At 38.8% G+C, this 22,581-nt stretch overlaps 1 protein-coding gene across 1 annotated transcript in view; it reads left to right on the top strand.

The window, feature by feature from the left end:
* LOC149220577 (uncharacterized) overlaps positions 1–22,581 on the top strand; it is a 529,656-nt gene that overhangs the window by 324,806 nt on the left and 182,269 nt on the right. The window contains exon 24 of the mRNA XM_089384824.1: positions 11,472–11,510. Coding sequence (XP_089240950.1) covers positions 11,472–11,510 — 39 coding nt within the window. The remainder of the gene's footprint in view (positions 1–11,471; positions 11,511–22,581) is intronic.

Raw genomic sequence — 22,581 nt, 5'->3', positions numbered from 1 at the left:
ACCTGTCAGGGAAATTTGCCTGTTTTGACCAGTTCGGCCAGCAAAACACTGTTTTCATCTTGGTTGACTTTTGAGGCATGTAAATGATGGATTTTTGTGTAATTTTCATAGCACTTAGATACTTTTACTCTCCTTGAACACTTCTAGAAGTTTCCTTGATGTAAATGGTAAATATTTAATGCATGGATAGGTTTCCTAGGTTTTAGAGGCAAGTTGTTTTGACTGCCTATTATCTAGTGCTCAGTTTAGAATTAGTTGAAACAGCTCCTAGGAAGCTGAGCTCGACCCCTATAGGTGGGGAAAGGAGTTAGACCATCTATATTATGCCTTCTCTTACTCATTTTCATGGTTGGACTCTTGAGGGAGAAGCTCCTATTGTATATTTTACTTGTATCTTTGCAATTTGAGGAAAAGGAAGACTAGGGTTATGCAGACATCATTGGGATTCTTGTGGACTCTTGTGTTGATGGTGTGTTCTCTTATTGTAATTGTAAGTGTGTTTATGTGTTCCATCTCTTTCTTTACTGCAGCTTATTAAACAAATGAAGTGATAAAGTTTGAATTCATGCTTGCCATGCTCAGCTTTCAAATTTGTTTAATGTTTATGTTTTCCACTGTCTAGAGAGTATTCAAAGTCATTGTTTGCCCTCTTTAGCTTCTCTTTTTTCTTCCTTGATCATCCATCTCAGCTAAAGGCATTAGCACAAACTCCTACCTTGCCCCAAAGACCCACCTGCAAAACCTGAGCTCAATCCCCGCACCCTGAATTGCACTCCCTCCAATTGCCACCAAAAACCCCAAAAACCCCAAATCAACCTTTATAATCAGTTTACTAGCCTAATATCAGTGTTACCTTTGTTGGTCATCTCATCCCATTGAAGATCTACCGAGATTGAGCGGAGAGAGCCTTCTCCTGCCCCGTAGGGCTAGCTACGAGGCTGAATGGTTTGATGTAGCCTTGAGGTTTACCTTTCTCAGCCTGAGGTGAAATTTCAAGCGCTAACAGGGCCAACTCCTTTTCCACTATATTTGGAGTCCATTTTCACATCATGGCACCCCTTGGACTTGATTAGGCCTCCTCAAAGGCCCAACGACTCACTATATTGATCATTCTGCCCTCTTGAGAGGCTTATTCTTATGTTATTGAGCTATCTTGGTGGGCTTGTCACCAAGCAATGTCATTGTAGCACATTATTTTATTATTTGGGGCTTAATTAGGTCAAATTAGATAAATTAAACTCATTAGAGATTGTATAAATAGGTGAGAGGTGATTCATTCTCTCATCATCACTTGGATTGGGTTATTAGCTCTTGTGATATTTTTGCTATCCCTTTTGGAGGATAAGTTTGGATGATATGAATGGATTTTGATGTTTGGATCTTTCTCTCTTGTCTTCGAGCTTCACTATTGGCATAATATGATCACTGGGTATACTCTTTTGCACATGTAAGTAATATTTTCATGCTAATTCTTGTTATTTACTTTGTCACATCAATGTTGTTGGGATTTTCGCTATACAAGTCTGAAATTTACTGCTTTTCTATACGAATTTGTGGGAATTTTGATGTTTTATAGTGTTGCATCATGTCATGGACCATGTATGAAAAGGTTAATGTTCTTAGAGATTATTTGTGTTCAATAAATCTTGATAAGTCGTCAATTATTGCAAATTGAAGTGTAAAGTCCTTGAAGTAGTTGCTCACATGCCCTAATGCCATGCAAAGTTGCTTGAAGGCCTCCTTGATTGGGTGAACCCCTTCCATACAAGAAATTATCCTTGATTCCATCTCTCCCATGGGACAAGGCAGTAATCCTTGAATAGGTGAACACTTTCAAAGCTTATTTCTCTCACGTTCCCTTCTCTTTCTAGGCCTAGCTTCCATAGGTCACCTACAACATCATTTATCTCATGTTCTAGCCATCAAAAGACTTTGATCTCTTGTCCATAACTGTGCTAGGGTTTTCTCTAGATTGCCTCCAAATTGTTAGTTTTTGTAGCATCAGATGTGTTCTAGCCTTGAAATTTGGTGGAGAGGGTAGAATACATGAGATCTCCAAAACTCAGAAATCGTTTCTGGAAATTTCTCCTAGAAATGACTTAATTAGATTATTGATCAGTGTTTAAATATTTCCTAAGTCTAAACTTAGGGAATATGGCTAATTAATCAGTATTAATTAAGTCAAGGCGAGAATCATCTACAAATTAACACGGATCGATCTAGAGATGATCCTAGCCATTGATTAAGTTTTAATCTGGGCCGTTGGTGCTCCAACAAAGGATTATAAGAAGAGGTCGATGTGGTGATGGAGAAATCACTTGAGACACTTGAACAGTTCGATTTCCTGGCAAATTGATTTCCAGAGTGACAACAGTCAGTTGTCGGAGAGCCAGAGATCAAAGAAGTAAGTGAGGGGCAGAGACAGTGAGACTGGAGGAAGCATTCCAGATCCAACGAGTGCATTTGCTGAGAGGCAGAGGAACTACAGAGAGGCTAACGCTGGGGAAACGCAACAACCTCTAGAGGGAAGATCAATTTGCTGAGAGGGTGAGACGTTTTCAGTTCCAGAGGCCAGGAAGGAGTCCCAGAGTGTCGGAGAAGTGTCTTTCCAGCCAACAAAAGGTAGAATGACTTCATTAGATACCAATTAGAGGCTTGACGTGTAGTAGGCTGTGCAGAGCAGCGTAGACACTAACACAGAGGGTTAGAGGGCCGAATTTCTGAAGGGAATTCGTGCCGGGAGTTTACTTGTGGGGTGAGGAAAATTCCTCACTAGATTTTTGCTAGTATTTTTCTCTATAGGATTGCCAGATTTCAGCATCTAGTGGTACTCAGAATTTCTCACTCTTGCCTAATAATAAAATCCTCAACTGTTGCACCGGTTTTCCCAAGTTGGGTTTTCCTAGGGTCTTTTGTCCAAAAATAATTGTTTTATTTTTATGTGTGCGCTAGCATTTCTCAGTTTGTAGCGTGTTATCGCATAAAATGTCTAAGCACCGCGACAACGACTCAAACCGGGGGCTGTTAGCCTGATCCCCAATCACTTTGTTTAAGTTGTCTCCCAACAACAGACTAAAGGGGCTAGACCCTATGAAAATAGATGGAAGGACTAGTTGGGAATCAACCAATCTGGGAGACACAATTAAGCGACCAAATACTCATTTTAGATTAAGCAAGATTTTAAACAATTAGATTAGATTTAGCAATTGATACCAGTGGCTTATGGAGTCAACTATCTTGCTGATTAAATTTAGGACAACTATTGGATGGATAACTACTGGTTGGATGAATAACGAACCTATATGACATGTAGTTCCTCAAACTAATGTGAAATGCAAGATCCTGGTTAATCTTAGTTATATGCCTATTCTAAGTATGTCCTTTGATCTTTGTCTGTATTGAGCCTAAACTTGATAGCGAATGGCAGAGAGAATACAAGGTGAAGCACACGAGGGTGTGATTAACGATCCCTCTCTTTGAAATCTAACATACCTGGTGCCTCCGACACTGCAGAGGCTGTGGCTTTGATGACTGCAAGGTCAGCGTTTTAGACACTAAAAAGACTAGACTTCTCAAGAGAAGTCATAAAGGTGTTCCTATCTTTCTTTCGATCAAGCTTATGCTTGGAGGTCGACTATTAAATGTAAGACTAACTTTGAATAAAATGCAAGAAGAATTAGAAGGTGTTTTAGTGAAACAAGATGTTAAAGACTCAAAGCACTTAGATTACGATTTAATCTGAGTTAGCCACTAAGTACTTTGATGAAAACTCCCAATTAAACATAGATGTTCAAAATACTCAATTTTAAGAATCGAAAGATATGCAATTTTCCACGATTCCACGATAGAGTATTCAAAATATGTTGATCCCAATTACTTGAAAAATTCTCAAAACTAATTATGCATGAAATATCCAATAATTCAAGTAAAAAGATCTAGACTTAGAGTTAATTTCCTTCTTAGATAAAAAGAGATCTCAATAATTATCAAGCATTAAAACCAATGATCACAAAACTTTACTGAAGCATTCAAATAATGAAGACCTAAGCCTTTAAATTTCAACGATTTAATACTCAGGGTAACAATGAAATTCAGATGCTAATTAATGCTAAATCACCTCTTCAATTAATTCAAGAACTTATTGATTTTTCTAATGTTTGATACTGAGAATTTTTTTTTTTCTTCTATAGTCAAACTTAGAAAATTTTTAAAAAAATTATATTTTCCTTGACTATAGAAAAATTTTAAATATTTACCCCACAATTTTTATTTTTAAAGATTATAGGCCCCAAAACCCTTATCACTTAAAAAAAAAAGTTGAACTTTAATTAAAATTTGTGTCACACTTTAGCAAATTTAATGTGATAATTTTTGTGAAGAAAAGTAAAATATTTTTAAAAGGGCCAAAATAAAACCTTTTTAATGTGGTAAAGTACAAAAATTATTTTTTTTGTGAAGGGCCAAACGCCACTTTTAAAAATGAAATCAAAATAGTTTTTTTTTTTAAATAGCGTGAGGACATGTGTATAAAATTTAATTTTTAAAAGGTCCAAGTCTAAAGAAAATTGAACTGAATGCTTTGAGAGTGAGCCGCGTGAATGAGAAACATGTTTGCACGTCGAGGAGTGAGGAGCAACTTGCGGAGCTGAGCGATGAAGCTGGTAGCGAGGGAGAACGTGGAGGAAGTAGCATGTAGAAGAAGAGAAGGGACGCAGGAGAGTTAAGGCCACGGAAGGGAGAGGACGTGGGCAGAGAGAAGAAGGGTTTTGACGAGGAGGGAGCTAAGCTCACGCAGGAAGAAAGGGACATAGGTTAGCTTAACACAGGTAGAAGAATGGGAATGAAGGTCGAGCAGATAGGAAGAACTCCCGTAGAGAGCAAAGGACGAAGGTTAAAGAAGAAACACAGGGGTATGGGAGCCGCAAGCCAGGGAAAAGATAAGACCGCGTGTAAAGGGAGCAGCGAGCAGGAAGGAGCTAGGGCTACATAGAAATAAGGGGCCTCAAGGCAGCAAATAGGAGGAAAAAGTGGTAGCCCAAGGGCCCTAAAAAAATAAAATTTCTAGAACTTTTATGTCAAACTGATGTATTTCTGCTTCAAATTATTCTCAGAATTTACTATGAAAACCTCGAATCTGAGCCTTTAAACAAATGATTTCGTCATTTGATCCTTGCACACAAATGAGGCTAGATCTTGCCCCCCAAGGCTTAGATCTGCTTAAAAACCCCAAATTTTCCTTGAAAAACTTTAAATCTGAACCCGCACAAAACAAAAATGAAACCTCAGATCCCACATATATACAAAAATTAAAAAAATTTAAACCTAAATCCGGAGTTAAAAAATAAAATTTGAAACTTTTGAAAAATACATGATTAAATTTACAGATTTATCAAATTTGAGTATGAGTTCGACTCCGCTCCTAGATCTGAAGATTTCATCCTCTTGCTAGCCAGATCTACTATTTAGCACAATTTATTAAAGATAATTATATATATTTTTAATTTAGGTACAAGCTCACAAAATCCCTGCAAGAAGAAATTCATTAGATAATCCTAGAATTTTAATCAGGAAGGCTCTCAAGATTTTATGTTTCGGGAGTCAGTTGGTTTGACCGAGGACTTCCCCAAACGCCCAATTTCTGAATATGAATGATTTCTGCATGCTTAGAATTTAAGCTGTTAAATCGATATAGATACAAAATAGCAATTAAATTTTCAAAAATTAGAGCTACTTGCTAATCGAATCAAATTATAATGCTACCTCAAACCCAATAATCTAAGTAAGATACCTGTGCAATAGATTATTTTATGAAAGATATTAACCAGCAACTTATAAAATAAGATCTGTAGAATATTAAGCATAATATTACCATAAAGCACCAGAGAGGAACACTGCCATCGAATAAAACCCAAAAGACTTTGCGTTGTATTATTCTAGAAAAAGATTGCAAGAGAGCTTTAAAAGCTAGTACACAACTCAATGAATGGGTCCTTTTGAATGACAAATGACCTGTAATTTATAGATTAACTCTCCAATGACTAGTTGGCTTGATTCCCGTCAAAGTAATCTTGATCGTTGAAAAAGATTTAATTATCTTTTAATCTCCTCCGTCGAAATTATTTTATTTTTTGAGGAAATTCGAATTTTTCATTTAATTGAATTTTAATCAACTCAAAATTAATTATTTTGGGTTGATTTCTTCAAAAAATTGATTTTGACTTAAATACCAAGGCCCAAGGGGCCAAAATCTCTTGAAATTTTCAATATTCCCTTGGTCGGTGACTTTCAAAAATTAATTCTTTTAGAACCCGTGATTTTTTTTTTTTTAATTTGGAGAATTAATCTTTACTAGGACTTAAAATTAATTAAATTTCTGGCTTATAATTTTAATTTATTTTTGCAAGAAAATCTAATTAATTGACTCATGAGGTGATTAATAATTTTTTCAACCCTCAAATAATTTAATCGTGGTGTCTAAATATGAGGGACCATGCACTAAAATATCTTTTACATCAAGATATTACAATTTAATACATGAAGGGGGAACACTCGATCATTATAGACCCTCAATTATAAAATCTCATTCTAAGACTAATATGATATAGTAGACCAAGTAATTTGTAATAAAACAATTTAACCAATTAGCTTAATTTACTGACAAATCACTTTTATAAAAGACTCGACTGGAACACTAGTACTTACCTAGGATGTTAACAACAAAATCCACCCTAGCTTTGGGGTGAGGTTGGAGGGAAAAACTCTGCCGGTCATTTGTGTTTAGAAACACACATGAATCAGTGAGACGAAAAACTTCCTAGGATATAAATCGTCACCAAAAAATTAGGATTACCTAGGTTTTTACATACATAGATGGTCTTACCAGGATTTACATTATAAATTTGCAGAATGGGTTTACAACTTTATTAAAATGATGATTGAAGATGATGATGAAATTTGGATAATCTTCATTGCCTGAGCATGATGGAATCTTCTTGGGAAAATGTACACTGCTATAGGGTAGTTGACGCGGAGTGATCAACACAATGCATTATTTTTTCGCATTATTTTATTTGTGAAGGTTGCAGTGTGATTTATTCGGTATTTGTCGTAGCAAAAAACAAATAAATTGTTAAATAAAATTAACAATTAGGAGAATAATTTCCAATTGCTGCAATAGTATTCCAGTTTGGAATTTTCACACAAATTTCAAAACAATTCTGACAGTGGGATCTTGAGATACATTGAGCCCTAGTTCGAAGATCGTTTCTTGCCCTAGGTTTCCCATTGCTAGTTGCCTCGTCGGGATCAAGTCCTTCCTTGGGTGATCAATTCCATACCCTTGACCTAATTTTGGGTCTGCTTGGCCTTGTGTTGTCCCACAACCTATTAACACCAATTCCACAAAGATCACATAGAAGCCAAGTCTCCATAAAGATCTCTAGGTCTAGGAACCTTCTTGACAAGACATACTCTCAAACCCTAGCCCTAAAGATCCTCTTAGCCCTTCCTAGAGAGCCTATCACCTTGCTTCTAAAGCAAGCAACCTATCTAATTGAGTCTCTCTTGTGAATAGGCCTAGGAATCACTTCCTTATCTTATCATTGACTATATATTCTCGTGATTCCTCATATACCGAGACTCCTCCCATTGGTGAAAGTTTGTAAAGAGCAGGGAGCCTTAGCTGCGGTGACAGTGGGCTATTGCTCCATTGTTGCCCTCGACCTAGTAGTTGCTCTATAGGAACCCCTCCTAGGACCCATGCTAGTTTGAATAGTAAAGCAAGCCAATAGGGCATTTAGGTAGGGCCAAATTCATTCAGGGCTCTTATGGATGGATGTTTTAGGTAATAAATGTTAGGTTTTGATGGATTTGGAAGCAACAGACAGGGGTTCTAGCCTCTATGATGTCTAAGAGGTTAAGGAACAAGTGATCTCGAAAACCCAAAGAAGGTTTCACTAGATAAGACTCAGAAATTCCTTAATTAAATTAATCAACCAATAATTTAATTATTTCCTAAGTATAGCTTAGGGAAGTTGGTTAATTAAAGTTAATTAATTAAGGTAATTCGATTTTGTTCTAGAGACTTCTAGTGATGGAGTCAAAGTGATTTAATCCCTTGATGGGGATTAGGTCTTGGCCATTGGTTGTCCAACAAAAGATTATAAGAGCAAGTCAAGGGATTTGAGAAATGGCATAGAATGAGTTTGAGTAGTTCGACTTACCTAGTTTGCAGTATTCAACAAAGGCATAGTTGAAGCTAGGGAAGCATCAAAACAAGGGCAACAACAAAGATTTGCAAGCAGTGTTTCCGGAGGATGATTTCCTCTATTTTTCTAGTGTCCGAGAGACAGGAAAGAGGGAGGCCGAATAGTCTGTAGAGGAGGTCGAATACAATAGTGCGAATTAGTCAGAAACCCCAATGTGAGTTGCCAATAGAGATTGTTTGTGCCAGATCAATGTCTCGGAGGCAAAGCGAATCGATTCTAAAGGCAGAGGGAGGCTAGATGTCTCACCTGGAGGCAGTTCCGGGGCTGTGCGAATTTATATTGAGCAACAATGCACATTTCTTAGAGGTAGTGCGAATAGCCTAGGAGAGTGCGAGTTGCCAGGAGAGGGTCAGATTAGTTGCAAAGGGAGACAAGGGTGTCTTCTAGTTTATTTTGCCAGTTGATTTCTGGAGGTTTGCTAGTCAAATAACCAATTGTAAAATTTCTCTCAAATTATTGCATAATAATAAAACCGTCATTTGCTGCACTAGTTTTCCCTTCGAGATTTTTTCGGGGACAATTGTCAAAAAATAACAGTGTTAATTTTTGTGTATGCATCTATTTCTCAGTTCCATATTTTTATTTCTGCAACTTTTTTTGTGAAGAATGCATCAATGATTTAATTGTTTTTTGCCGAATAATAATTTAGAAGACAAATAAACTACTAACAGTTAGAAGATTAAACTCCAGTTGTTGCATTAAGGAATTTTCACAATAAAGCCTATGTTTTTCCTTGCTGATCCTTTTAACTCAAAATCTAGCCTTTTGCATGGTGAAACCTACCCTAGAAGGGCTGAAGTCATCCTCCTCTAAATATTTTTGTGCCCTAGAAACTATAACCCTAAAATTGAAATGAGTAAGGTTCCCTAATAGAACAGAGAGATACATATCTGAAATTTAGACCTGTTGAGGAAAATTGACACCTTTATCATTTGTACAAACTTGCTCCAGAAGATGGTGAAAATCGGAAAGTTTTGCAAAATTGGACTTTTGCTTTTTGTTAGGAAGTCCAAATTGAGTGAGACTTGTGGCATTATTATCAGGTTGTTAGAGGATTGAATTATAGTCTTTGGCATCAAAATGTTGGAAATACATGAAGTATGGGATTGCGATAGCTTCTGATTGCGAAATCCAACTGAGGAAACAAACCAGAATGTCTTGGTAAAATGCTTGGTACAATTTGGTAATAAGCATTGTGAATATTCTATATTGGAATTCAAGGGTTTTGACTAAACCAGAAGTGTTAAGAAAAAACTCATGTCACTACCTAAATTTAGTGGATACGAAGATGGAATTGATCCTGATGAATGATTGATTATTGTAAATGAAAATTGTATAAGTCCTACTATGCTTGTTTGTTATTTAGAAGGTGAAGGTAAGCGTTGGTGAAATTAGCACAAGCCTGAATGCCTTCATGTAGGGCTGCCTTGTCCGCTGTCAAATGTCAATGGGTGCTAAAAATAAGTCATGAAGAGGCTTACTTGTCGTGCAAGCAATCTCACAAAGGCCTCAAGTAGGTGTTTGATTTAGCTTGCTGAACAAGCAAACTTTGTATGCCACTGTATTTGAATGAGTCCAAAACTTAGCATAGGGAGTCAGCTACCTCATCACAGATGAAAACAGGTGAATACTAGCTATGGTAAGCTTCGAAATAGGTCTGCCATCCCTCTTATCGGTGCTATAAAACAATCTGATTTGTCTCTCAAAGGAAGTAAACAGCAACCAATGGTTCTTGCAAAATGTGCCCAAGATGCCCATGAAAGTGCCTTTGTCCATGCATGTACAAGGATGGAATCTCTCAGAAAATGGCTGATATGATCTGCTGATTTTAATCGCAGGTATGAGAGCTAACAGTTCTCACTAGGTGTCTCTTAAGCTGACATGTACATGTAACAATTCCCAATAGAACCTAGAAAGGTGCCCTAGCCATCACCTGAGTCAACTTCTTGTTTTCTAATCTTTGTGTCATCTTTTTCTTTCAATTTGTATCCTAACAAATCAAAAGTAACCAATCTCATCGTCTTAGTCATTGAATTTGGTCGTTTTTTTGAAAAAATTGAATATCATCGTACCTCAAACAATGGTGATTTTATCTGTGTAGTTTTGAAAATTTGTAAAATATTGTAAGATTTATTTTCTGTTAAAAATAAAAACAAAAGCACCCATATATATAACATGCTTTTTAAGCCCAAGGGGTTAGTTTAACCAGCTGTCCCCATTGTTTTTGGGCATGCTGTTGGCTTGTTTTGTGCCCATGGATGTTTGATTTGAACCACTCTAGGTGAGGTGCACTAGTCTACACTTGTAGGTTTTCTTGTGATATCATCGATGAATGTGGGGAAGCATCCCTTTGGTTTCCTCACAAGGTTTTCCTATGGGAAAAACATAGAACATGCTTTTGAAAAAAGTATGAGAATGTAGTAACATTTTCAATCATGACATTTGACATATTTTTGGGTTGAATTCAAAGCTGAAAAAATATTTGCATTTCTTTTCTGTTTGAATATGCAAAAAGTTTGTTTCTCATGAAATACATATCTTCAGGAAACCCACCAGGTACTTCCACTCAATTTGAGGATGCTATCTAGGATAAACTGAATTCCAGAGAAGCCTGGGGCTTCATCAACACATGTTTAAAGGCCATTACAACAATTTACTCATTAAGATCTCAAAATACCACTTGCAAGAATTGAGCCTGAGTGGGGACCTAGGTGGGGAGGATAACTCATTCCTCCCAACCACCCAGACTAGTTCCAATTGAAAATTGAATATGCAAATTAATAATGAAATTTGCCTCATGCTCTTTTTGAAGTGCAAATTTTATTATGTATTTTTGCATTGACAAACTTTTTTTGAATTTCATTGCCCCGAAATTTAATGCAAACATGAACTAGGTGACTTAGCTCAGCATCATACTACATAAAAGTTCCACAACCAGCAACGCATATTTTGCTTGGATTTCACATCATTTAGGATTTTGTTTAATTCATGTTAAGAAGAAATCATGATGCTTTTATCTCTAGTTTAGTTGGTCCTTATTGTATATTTCGATTTTGAGAGTGGGGCACAATAGGAATGAAAAGAGGAAGGAACTGCATAAGAGCTCCCTTATTTAGCTTGTTTGGTTGTATTACTTTACAGCTTCAAGAATCGTAATATGGGTTTCACTTTCCTCTAACTCCATTCCTTTCATTGATTTTGTAGAGCGCATTCAAAGCATTGGCTACTCGAGCAATGTCAGAGGTTTGTCCATACCACCTTAATTTCTGTCTTTTATGCAGATTATTGAATGGTTAAATATTTTCTATTGAACACAAGAAACAGTGTGTCCTTACCTATATGTATTTTGCTGTTCTATGCTGTCCTTCCAAACTAACATTCAGACACACAAGACAATAAAAATCAATCCTAAATCCTTTTGCTTTTTGTTATTGGGAATGGTTGCTATCTAGGGGGCCGTGGGGGGTGCTAACTGGGTTAATTCTGAAAAATTGAGGAGCATAGAAATCACAATCCGAGTTGAAACTATTGTAAACTGTTAAATGCTGTGTCCAGAGGCCAAAGGTCCCTGATTGAATAACTTTATTGGCCAAAAAATGACAAAAATGAGCTAAACACCAACGAAATTTCATGGAAATAGTTTTGCAAAGATAATTGCCTAGGCATTTAGGTACATACATAAATACATACACACATAGAAACCAATACATATTTGTATGCATATATATATATATATATATATATATATATATATTTCTGTAATTACTAATATGCATGCACATTACTTATGAATGTTTATGCAAGTTTCTGCGGATGAGAAGATAAGGCATAAGAACATTCAATATGCTTATGAAATGAAACAACTGATTGTTTCCAGGAAAACAAGGTGCAAAATTGCATTATGGGGGAAAATTCTACTATTTTTTTTTATATTTAAGTCAATTACATGATGCTTGGAGCTCCTTTTCTCAAGAGAGAGTATTTGTTGATCACAAAGCTTTGATCACTTCCTGCTAGTTCAGATCTGAGATAAAGAATTATTAGTTTGGAAGCTTTAAAGATAAGGACAAACCAAATCTTCAATAGCTTTTTACTCACCTAAAAAACTGAAACTGAAACATGTGATTTAGCTGTGGGTTGAGTTAGTAGTTCTTGGAGCCTTGGACAACTTGGGTAGAGATTGATTTGGTTGATGTTAGTGATTTCTAGACCGTATAGGTGAGATCACTATGGTTCAGGGTTTAGGTGGTTCGGCCTTTGGAAGCCCTAGTTGGTTTTGTTTTGGTTTAACTCTTATGATCCCACATTTATGCTTGGAATATGGTGCGGGGGTGATTGGTTGAAAGAGAGATTTGGTTCAAGCCAATCTATGGTCAAGTGATATGTGAAGTCCCTGACTTGGTTGACATTTTCATATGTTAATAAGTGCTATTTTCCTATTTTGATCTATGAGTACTTGTACTAGATTATTATGGTGATCTTATGGGTGATTTGTCATAGGTTATATGCTGGTTATATGTTGGTTATATGCTTCATTTTATGATGTACTCTAGCTATGGCTCTTGTTCATGATTTGATAAGTTACTAGATGGTTGACAAATGCATGGGCTAACAAGTGTTGTTGCAACGAGTTAGAGAGGACTTGGAGATTTCTTGGTGATTCTCAGATGAAATTAAGAAGTCTATGATTAGATATGCATTCATGACTTGTAGCTTTCATGTTTACCATGTGTTTCACGAAATGTTTGTTGTGTACTAGGCATGTGCTGGACCCTGGTCAAGATCTTGTTCAAGTTTGAATGTTTGACTTAAAGGCAGTTCTGGGCAGTGATCTGGACTTTGGAGGCTTGCCTGAAAAAGTGGCATAAATCTCGTGATTGCATGCATTGAACTGAGGAAATTGGATCATAATGGCATGCAAGCAAGCTTGTGAGTGCGGTTATAGCCTCCCAACCGCATGCATGTAGTCTTCTGGGTGGAGTTAGAGGGTAAACTGTGTGGAAAAGAGTTGCAACTCAGGATTGAGCACCTTAGCTGATTTGCAAGCTCATGAGTGGTCTGTAGTTCCTGAGGGATGTCAGTTTGTTGTCGGTTGTCAACCCCATTTCCATAATTAGAACTTCGAGGTCGGGTTATATCATAGTGACACTCATCTCATGTTTACCCTGGAGAGCTTGTAATATGGGTAAATGTGGGAGGGTTGGTTACATTTGAGGTGCATGGGAGGGAATCCCATGTATGCAGGTTGAAGAAGGCCTTGTATGGGCTGAAGCATGCACTAAGAGCGTGGTATTTCCAAATTGAGTCCTACTTACAGCAGATGGGTTTCAAGAAGAGATGCGAATTTGAACCTTTATTACATTGTGGTTGGCTAGTATCCTCTCATTCTTTTAGTGTATGTAAATGATCTATGTATTATAGGATAGGTGAAGCTTGTTGAGCATTGCAAGAGAGACCTTGCTTCAGAGTTCGAGATGACTAATATAGGATTGATGCACTATTTTCTAGGGTTTGTGGTTTGGCAGTAGAACGAGCATATCTTCATGGGACAGGTCAAGTACACAGGGGACATACTAAGGAGATTTAATATGGAGGATTGCACGCCCATGGCCACACCTTGATTACCAACTGGAAGAAGTTGCATGCTTTTGATTCTAAGTTGGTAGATTCCACTTTATATCGCCAGTTGATCAGTTCGTAGATGTATTTGGTCAATACGAGACCAAATATTAGTTTCGCAGTCAATACTCTGAGTCAATTCTTGGCGGAGCCTAGGAGGGTGCATTGGGTGGCTGCGAAACATGTGTTGTGGTACCTGCAAGGTATAGTGGATTGTGGTAATTAACAATTTATTTGCTACGACAAATACTGAATAAATCACACTAGAACCTTCACAAATAAAACTGTGGAAAATAATAGCACTGGAGACTGAGAAAATACTAACACACACACATAAAAGATTAACACATTATTTTTTGACAAATGTCCCTAGAAAAAGCCAACTTGGGAAAACTGGTGCAACAACTGAGGGTTTTATTATTATGCAGCAATGAGAAATTTTTAGTACAATTTGGATGCCGAAAAATGGCAATCATGCAGAGAAAATATTGGCAAAAATATCTTGAGGGAAATTACCCTCACTCTGAGCAATCCTAACACTTGACTGCTACTGAAAAGCAAGCCGTCCAACTGGGCTTGCGTAGGCTCTGCATCAACCTAAAGCTGCCTGCCACACGTGTTGCTCGAATCATCTGCTAATCAAGTCGTTCTGCCTATTGCTGATAAGGAAAATGCTTCTCCGACACTCTGGAACCTCTGCCCGACCTCTGGAACTGAAGACGTATTCCCCTCAGCAAAAATCGAATTTCCCTTTGAGGGTTTGCGCTGCCTTTGCGCAACCTCGTGGAGAAATCTCAACCTTTCTCTGCAATGTAGTGCACCGGATCTGGAAAACTTCCTCTGGCTTCACTGTCTCTGCCCCTCACTATCTCTGCTTCGTTGCTGAAGCTCGAACTCTTCCAACACTATCGACTCTCTGGAAAATCGAACTCTCTGTGGTTCTCACAGGTGTCTCAAGTGTGTTCTCTATCTACCCATCGACTTCTTATAATCCTCTGTTGGAGCACCAATGACCAAGATTAAAACTTAATCAAGGGCCCAACTCATTTCCCTATCGATCTGTGTGAGTTTCTAGAGAATTCTCACCTTATCTCAATTAATTCTGATTAATTAACCCCTTTCCCTAAGTTTAGTCTTGGGAAATAATTAAAAAATGGGCTAATAATCTAATTGAGGTACTTCTAGGTGGAATTTCCAAAAATGATATCTGGGTTATGGAGATCTCATGTGTTTTAGCCTCTCCACAAAGTTTTGAGGCTAGAACAACTTCGATGCTACAAAACTAACACTCCCTTTTAGCAAGGAAGTTGTTTTATTGTCGTAGAGCTACAACACCTTGTCTCTGTATCGCTCTATGTCACACTGCTGATGTCTGGTCACTGTCACTGACTGCCACTGCCCACCAACCGCTCCACAACTCTGATGTTGCATCTGTGCTGCTGCTAACTCTACCATACTGCTTCCAACTCTGCATCTGCACTGCAACTCCCTCTCATATGTTGCTGCTGCAACTAAGAAGCATCCAAAATACTAAATCAACTGTGTCTGTTGCATCTGTCTATAGAGTCCTGACTACTACTAACATCTGCACTGTCTACTGAAGAATCTGCGTTCCTGCCAACTCTGCACTAAGCCACCTGCTCTATTGTCAACACTGCACTACATTCTTCAGCGCCTGACTGCTACTAGTCTGTAATTGTCACTCTGGATCTGACTGCATCGCTAACACTGATCTATCCTTCTACTGAATACTGTGGGCCCCCGTAGCTAGGTAATGATCCATGAGGTGGACTCCTTAATGGACCTTGCCCAATCTCTGCAATCTTTGGGACTATAGCTCCAAGCCGCAACACCTCACTCCTGGAGGAATAGCTATCATCATAGCGAAGTCCTCCTCCAGCCTAGAGGACAACTTATCTATCTGGGTCGACGCTGCCACCTGGTCCTGTTGCTCCTGCTTGTCCTTCTTCCTAAGAGGACACTACATACTATAGTGATCAAGCTCACCACATCTGAAGCACTTGACCTTTGACAGGTCCTGATTTTGCTTCTTCTCCCCCTGCCCCTGACTGGGACCTTTAGATGCTAGGGCCACATTTTCTTCTTCCTTCTCACTCTTCACGCCCTTACTGTTGCTTCCACTGACTGTTCTCTTTAACAGAGCATGCCTCAACTACTCCTGCGGTAGATCAACCCTCATCTTATCCCATCTTGGCAATGTGTCTTTGCCCAAGATGCTTTGGACAAACACCTGCCAATCCTCCAAGACAGTGTTTAGTGTCAGTCGTACAAGCTCTGTTGGTTGGGGTGCCTCCACAATGGCTGCGAACTGATCTCGAACTTCCTGAATCTGAGTGAGAAAGGCATCTATACTCTCGCTCTGCATCTTGACGATTCTCAGCTTCTCTTGAAGAAACATCTTCTGTTGCTCAGAAGAACTTTGATATAGCGTGGAAAGACCATCCCACATCTCCTTGGCCGTGTTCTTGCCAGATATATGTGAGACTATATGATCTCAGACTCCATCCAAGATTATTCGCTTTGCCTTCGCCATTTCTCTTTTGTACTCCTTCAGCTGATCAGGGTCCTGGGGTACTGCTACCACATTATCTATATAGGATTTCAGGCCATGTTCATCTAGAAGGAAGGACATCCTAGCCTTCCAGATGACATAGTTGGAGGCTCCCTCCAACTTGTCCTAATCTCTAAGTCCAACTGTGGCCATATCTGAAACTGGCAAAAATTCCCTCTTTCCCTTTACTTGGCTGTTGCTCTGCTATTCACACTCCCTTCTGGAATGCGCAGTCCTGCTAGTTGCTACTGCCACCTGCAACTGGGAAAATCAAACTTCTAAAACTCTAAGTCCCCTAAGAGAAATTTTCCCTCTGTTGTGTGTGCTTTTCTCTTCCACCCAACGCTGGTTCAGCTATTGCAAAACCCTCTGTGTCCAACCAAGGAATCTTCTCAGCGAAAATCTAAGCTGTTGTTGCTCCCTCTGCCTGCTGGAATCATTATTCTGGGCAAATCGAATTTTTCTGCCACTGCAACTGGAAAATCGAACCCTTGCCCAACAATTCTCACTGCCTGGCTAGGCATTGTGCAACATTTGAGAATTTCGGCTTGCTGCTCCCTTTGAACAACAAAATTCTCTTCTTCCGGTTCTGAGCTACCCGACTGAGCAATCACGCTCTGATACCATGTGAAAATTTCAAATTTGAAATCCTATTGCAGCAACTGGAAATTTTTCTTCTAATTGTTAATTAATTTAACAAACTATTTTCTACGACAAATACTGAATAAATCACACTGCAACCTTCACAAATAAAACTGCAGAAAATAATAGCGTTGGAGACTAAGAAAATACTAGCACACCCACATAAAAAATTTACACAGTTAATTTTGGACAAATGTCCTCGGAGAAAACCAACTTGGGAAAATCAGTGCAGCAGTTGAGGGTTTTATTATTATGCAGCAGTGAGAAATTCTGAGTACAATTTGGATGCCAAAAACTAGCAATCCTGTAGAGAAAATACTGGAAAAAATATCTTGAGGGAAATTACCCTCAGTCCGACCAATCCCGACACTTGACTAGTACTAAAAATTAAGCCGCTGCTTTATCATCATCTTTCAAAATCTCTGCTTCCAATTCTTCTAAATGTATAGCTCCATCCTCCAAATTATCCTCCATTGGGTTGTTGTCACTTGTCCCAAGTGGTATATGATCTATCAGCACAAGCCCACTCATAATAATGTGTCAACAACCTTAAGTTGTGCACAAAAACCAAGCTTTTTGCCTAATTTTCATTGAGGCAGTGTTTTCTCACATTATGGATGAAGCTATAGGTGCTCCAACACCTCTCTGTAGAAGAAGTATTAACAGCCAGTGAAAGCACTATTACTACCAATTTTGCCAATGGTCCCCCGGAGCCATACACATTCCACCATTCAACAAGATTCATTTTGTCCCCATCTTCAATTGCATGCAAAGAACTAGACACTCCAGTTTCACTAAAGTATTTGCCTAATTCTCCACGCAATCTAGCACACTCCTCCCTGTTAGGGACCAACTTTTCTAATGTTGCCATATATCGAACTTGTACTTTTGGATATGTATGGTGTTTGAGCCTAACCCCACACCCAGGTGTAGGTTTGCCCAACCAAGATGGAGAGTAGTATTTTGGCATAAGGACATATGCCAAGGCATTTAGTGGAACATTAAGTTTATCCCACCACACACACACATATTTGTGAATATGATCATAAAACATGGGATCTTTTAGCTGAACAATATCTTTTATTTGCCCCAACATGTTATCCGATCTACTCATACACCTTCCCAATCACCTGTGCATTTGTATATGCAAAGAAAATCATTTTGTAAATGGGCTTGGTGTATTGCAAAACATTCCTCACACTTTCCCAAAACTAACCGTCAAGAGCGGTGTGCTCCACCTGTTCAAAATCTTCCCTGTCAGTTGCGGTTGCAGCCTTGTCCATTAATACCTGCCAATGTGGACTTGATACCATGTTATCCAATGACTCTCTTACCTTCAAAAGACACCTGAAGTGGAGAGGCTTGTGAAGTAGCCTTAGTTTCTTTAGCTCAATAGCGAGCATAATTAATGATGTGGTTTTCCTAACTTAGAATAAATTACAAAATAAACTTACTCAATAATTGAGCAAGTATCCTAAAGAGATTTTGGACGAGTTCTGCATGCCTAGATAGTTACGCTTGTGCAAAAGTACTTGCGTGAGATAGAAACATCAATATCCCTTTTTACATCTCCCTCCCATTGTGGTCACCCATAGTTGGATTCTAGGGGTTTTCCATATTCTAGCATATAGACTTCATGCTTTTACTTTACTTGTTCTTGTTTATATAGTGGTCATTTTAGTACCTTTTTTGTATTGGCATCGTTGTACTTAGTAGTTCCATTGACCTACTTTTGTGCCCATTCGTTGGACATTAATATAATTATCATATCTATATTCTCCTTATTACATTTTGCTAAAATCACGATAAAATAGTTAAACAATCAACACTTCCAACATCGGGGTACATAGAGGGCTTGGTACTCTTGGTTAAATGTCAATGCCATAGCCTCATAAATAATAGAATCCAATTGAATTGTTGCAATCTGGCCAATCCCATAAAACTGTTAAGTCTACTAAATTTTGAATGGGATATAAAATTTTCCTTTCTCCATATAAAGTCTGATGAGGTTGGAACCACTCAAACATCTTGAAAAAATTAATGGTAATGTTAAAATTTTAAGTAAAAGGATAGAAAAGGACACACAGAGGAGAATGTCAACTTTTACTTTAAGAATTTAATATTACATGTAATTACCTAGCAAAAGTTCAAAACAATGCCCTTTGGTAAAAAGGGGGTGTGTGTTGATTTTTGGTAGCATCGGATGTGCTTTAGCCTTGAAATTTGGTGGAGAGGCTAAGGCACATGAGATCTCCAAGACCCATAAATCGTTTGGAGAAATTCCACCCGGATGATGAGTTATTAAAACAATTAATATTTTTAATGGGTTCCTAAAATCTAAACCTAGGAAAATTAAAATATTAATGGGTATTAATAAATATAAGGGTGAGAAGCTTCTAAGAGACGAGGATCAAGTCTATTTTAACTTAGCCGTTGATTAGAGACTTAATCTTGGTCATTGATTCATCAGCAGGAAAGTATAAGAGAAGACTTGAGGATCATTTGGAGATACACCGGCAGATACTCGGTAGCTCAAGGAAAATTAATTCTCAAAGAGAAGGAGATCGATTTCAGAGGGAGAGTTGCAGGGTTTTGGAAGATGAGGGCATCAACAGTAGTCAGTGACTGAGGAGGAGGTGATGCTGGGACATTGAGAGACAGTGTAGAGGGAGACACAACCCTCACGCAAGCTGACGCAGAGGGACGCAGAGCCACGTCGAGTGACGCTGAAGTGATGCAGAAGTGAGAGAAGGGTCTCCAAGGTGTTAGAAAGTTTCGAAGGGAAAGTCTCAAGTGTTTTCTATCAACTTCTCTGTAAAATCATTCCTTGTGAAAGTGATTGTTGCTGAAGATTAATAAAACCCTCATCTGCTGCACCGGTTTTCCCACATTGGGTTTTTCCAGGGACAATTGTCCAAAGTTCAAACGCAACTGTGTTGATGTGATTGGTTCTTGTGTATGTATTTTCTCTGTGTAATTATGTGATAACTGCAGTAGAATATATTTTAATATTTGCTGAAGGGATTTCGTAAATATCTTACTGTGAAGAATAAGTAGGTGAAATAAATTTGTCGCTGCAGTAGAATTTCAGATTAGAAATTTTCATATGGTATCAGAGTAGAGATCTAGCAACGGGAGAGAAGAATCGGCTATGGGTCAAGAGCATGATGCAGGGGCATCAACTCAAAGGGACTCACGCAGATTTCTAGAAGATAGCACAAGGGACATGAATCACGATTTTTCTATGTTAGCTTCCAGACTGGATGAAGTCACTTGCCTAGCAAGCTCTGCCTTCTTTGAGGTTTGGTATATAGATAATGGATCTTCCTGACATATGACAGCTATTCGAGAATGTTTTTCAGATTATTAGGAAGAAAGGATGAATTTTTAGATCACCATGGGAAATAAGGCAAAGTGTACCCCTGTAGGAAGAGGTACTGCAGTCTTTCAAATCGAAGTAGGAGAGCGGCTTCGAGCAACCACTGTGCTGTATGTGCCAGGATTGGGGATGAACTTACTCTTCGTATCTCAACTTCAAAACAAAGGCTATGATGTTTTCTTCATTAAGGAGAAAGTATATGTCCAATACCCGAGTTGGAAGAAAAAGGCCCAGATTGGAATTAGAAGTAACATGCTGTATAGATTACAGCTAGAATCTGCAATGGCATTGATAGGTAGTAATGGGGGCAAAGATTTGAATGAACTATGGCACAGGAGGATGGGACACTTACATCATGGGGCTCTAGGAATTCTCAGGAAAACAGTATCAAGAGTTCTCGAACTAAGTACCGAACGAGATGATGTATGCAGAGGGTGCACTCTAGGCAAGTATGCGAAAGCAACGTTTCTCAGAAGTAACAATAGAGCTAAGAGTTTTCTAGGATTGATACACTCAGACATCTGCGGATCGATGTCCAAAAAAGCTCTTAGTGATGCCGAATACTTCGTCACCTTCATCGATGACCATTCCAGGAAGACTTGGATCTACTTTCTGAAAATCAAGGATGAGGTTTTTGGTGGATTCAAAGAGTTCAAGGCTCTAGTGGAGAATCTGACAGGAAAGAAGATATAGGTGTTGCGCTCAGACAGTGGTGGAGAGTATGTTGACAAGGTCTTCACCGATTTTTGCACTAGGGAAGGCATTGGAAGAGTGTGGACAACTCCTTACAATCTGGAGCAGAATGGAGTAACATAAAGGAAAAATAGGGCTATTTTGTGTTGGAATTTCCAAGTCTAATTGTTAGAAATCCTTCCTGTATTTTCTGATTTATTTCTTCCTACTTGTTCTATTAATTAACAAGTTATTTACCATGTAAATATTGAAAATAAATACAAGTAGAGTCTCCACACATACAGATCACCAACTGAAGAAAAAAACAAGCACACGAGTGACACCGTTAGTTTTGGACTAATGTCTGCAGAAAAACCCATTGTGGGAAAAGCGGTGCAACTATTTGAGGGTTTTATTATTAAGCAGTTTCAGAATACAATCTAGGTGCCAGGAATGGCTTACCCAATAGAGAATGCCCTCGGCAGTAGTACCTCTTAGTCGGAGACAGATATCAGCCCCAATCTGCCCCACGAATTCTCCCAGCATCAAGCTCTAGGGTTTGCATCAGCCTCACTGGCCTAATGTCTGCCCAGTGTTAGCCTTTCTGGCCCAGCGTCAGCCTCTCTGGGCTCTACGTCAGCCTCTGGAGCCTCTGTGTCTCCCACGCTGGCCCTCCTCAGGCTCTGCGCAGCTCCTAGATGCCTATTCGTGGCCTCTGGTTGGCTCTGCGTCAACTCTCTCCCGGCTTTTGTGTTGATGCTCCCGGTATTATCTCTGCCTCTCTGCTACTGCATTCATTGCCCCTCAGCTGCAACTCTGATCACTCCTTCGATTTCTTTAGCAAGCCCCGCCTTAGAAAATCGAATTCTTGATCAACTCGGTGTGTTCCCCAAGTGACCCTCAAGCCTTCTCTTATACTTTTCTCGTTGACAATTGAACAGCCGAGATTAAGTCCCTAATTAACGACAAAGATTAGATCTGACTTGATCCATGACTTTTGGACCATTCTATCTCAGTTTTATATTAATTCACATTAATATTTTATTTTCCCTTAGTTTAGACTTAGGGACTCCATTAAAAATATTAATTATTTTAATATCTCCCAAACTGGTTAGATTCTGCCCAAATCATTTATGGGTATTGGATATCTTATGTGCTTTAGCCTCTCCACCAATTTTTATGGCTAGAGTACGTCCGATGCTACCCCAAATCAACACTCCCTCTTAGCGAGGACTATGCTCTAGTAATACTCTTCACTGAGCATCACCCTGATCATCTGGCATCGATCCCTGTGCTGATGCTAGGCCTGCTGCCCAACATCCTTTGTACTGCTGCCCATGGCCCTGCCACTGCCACTGCTACATTTGCACTGCAACCCCTCTCATCATGCTGCATCATGCTGCCCATAGCACTGCCACTGCTAACTGCTG

Source organism: Pinus tabuliformis, chromosome Q (assembly GCF_031772625.1).
Source record: "Pinus tabuliformis cultivar Carrire ecotype Pingquan chromosome Q, CPIR1, whole genome shotgun sequence".
Taxonomy (NCBI): Eukaryota; Viridiplantae; Streptophyta; class Pinopsida; order Pinales; family Pinaceae; genus Pinus; species Pinus tabuliformis.
This window is presented reverse-complemented; position numbering and strand designations above follow the sequence as displayed.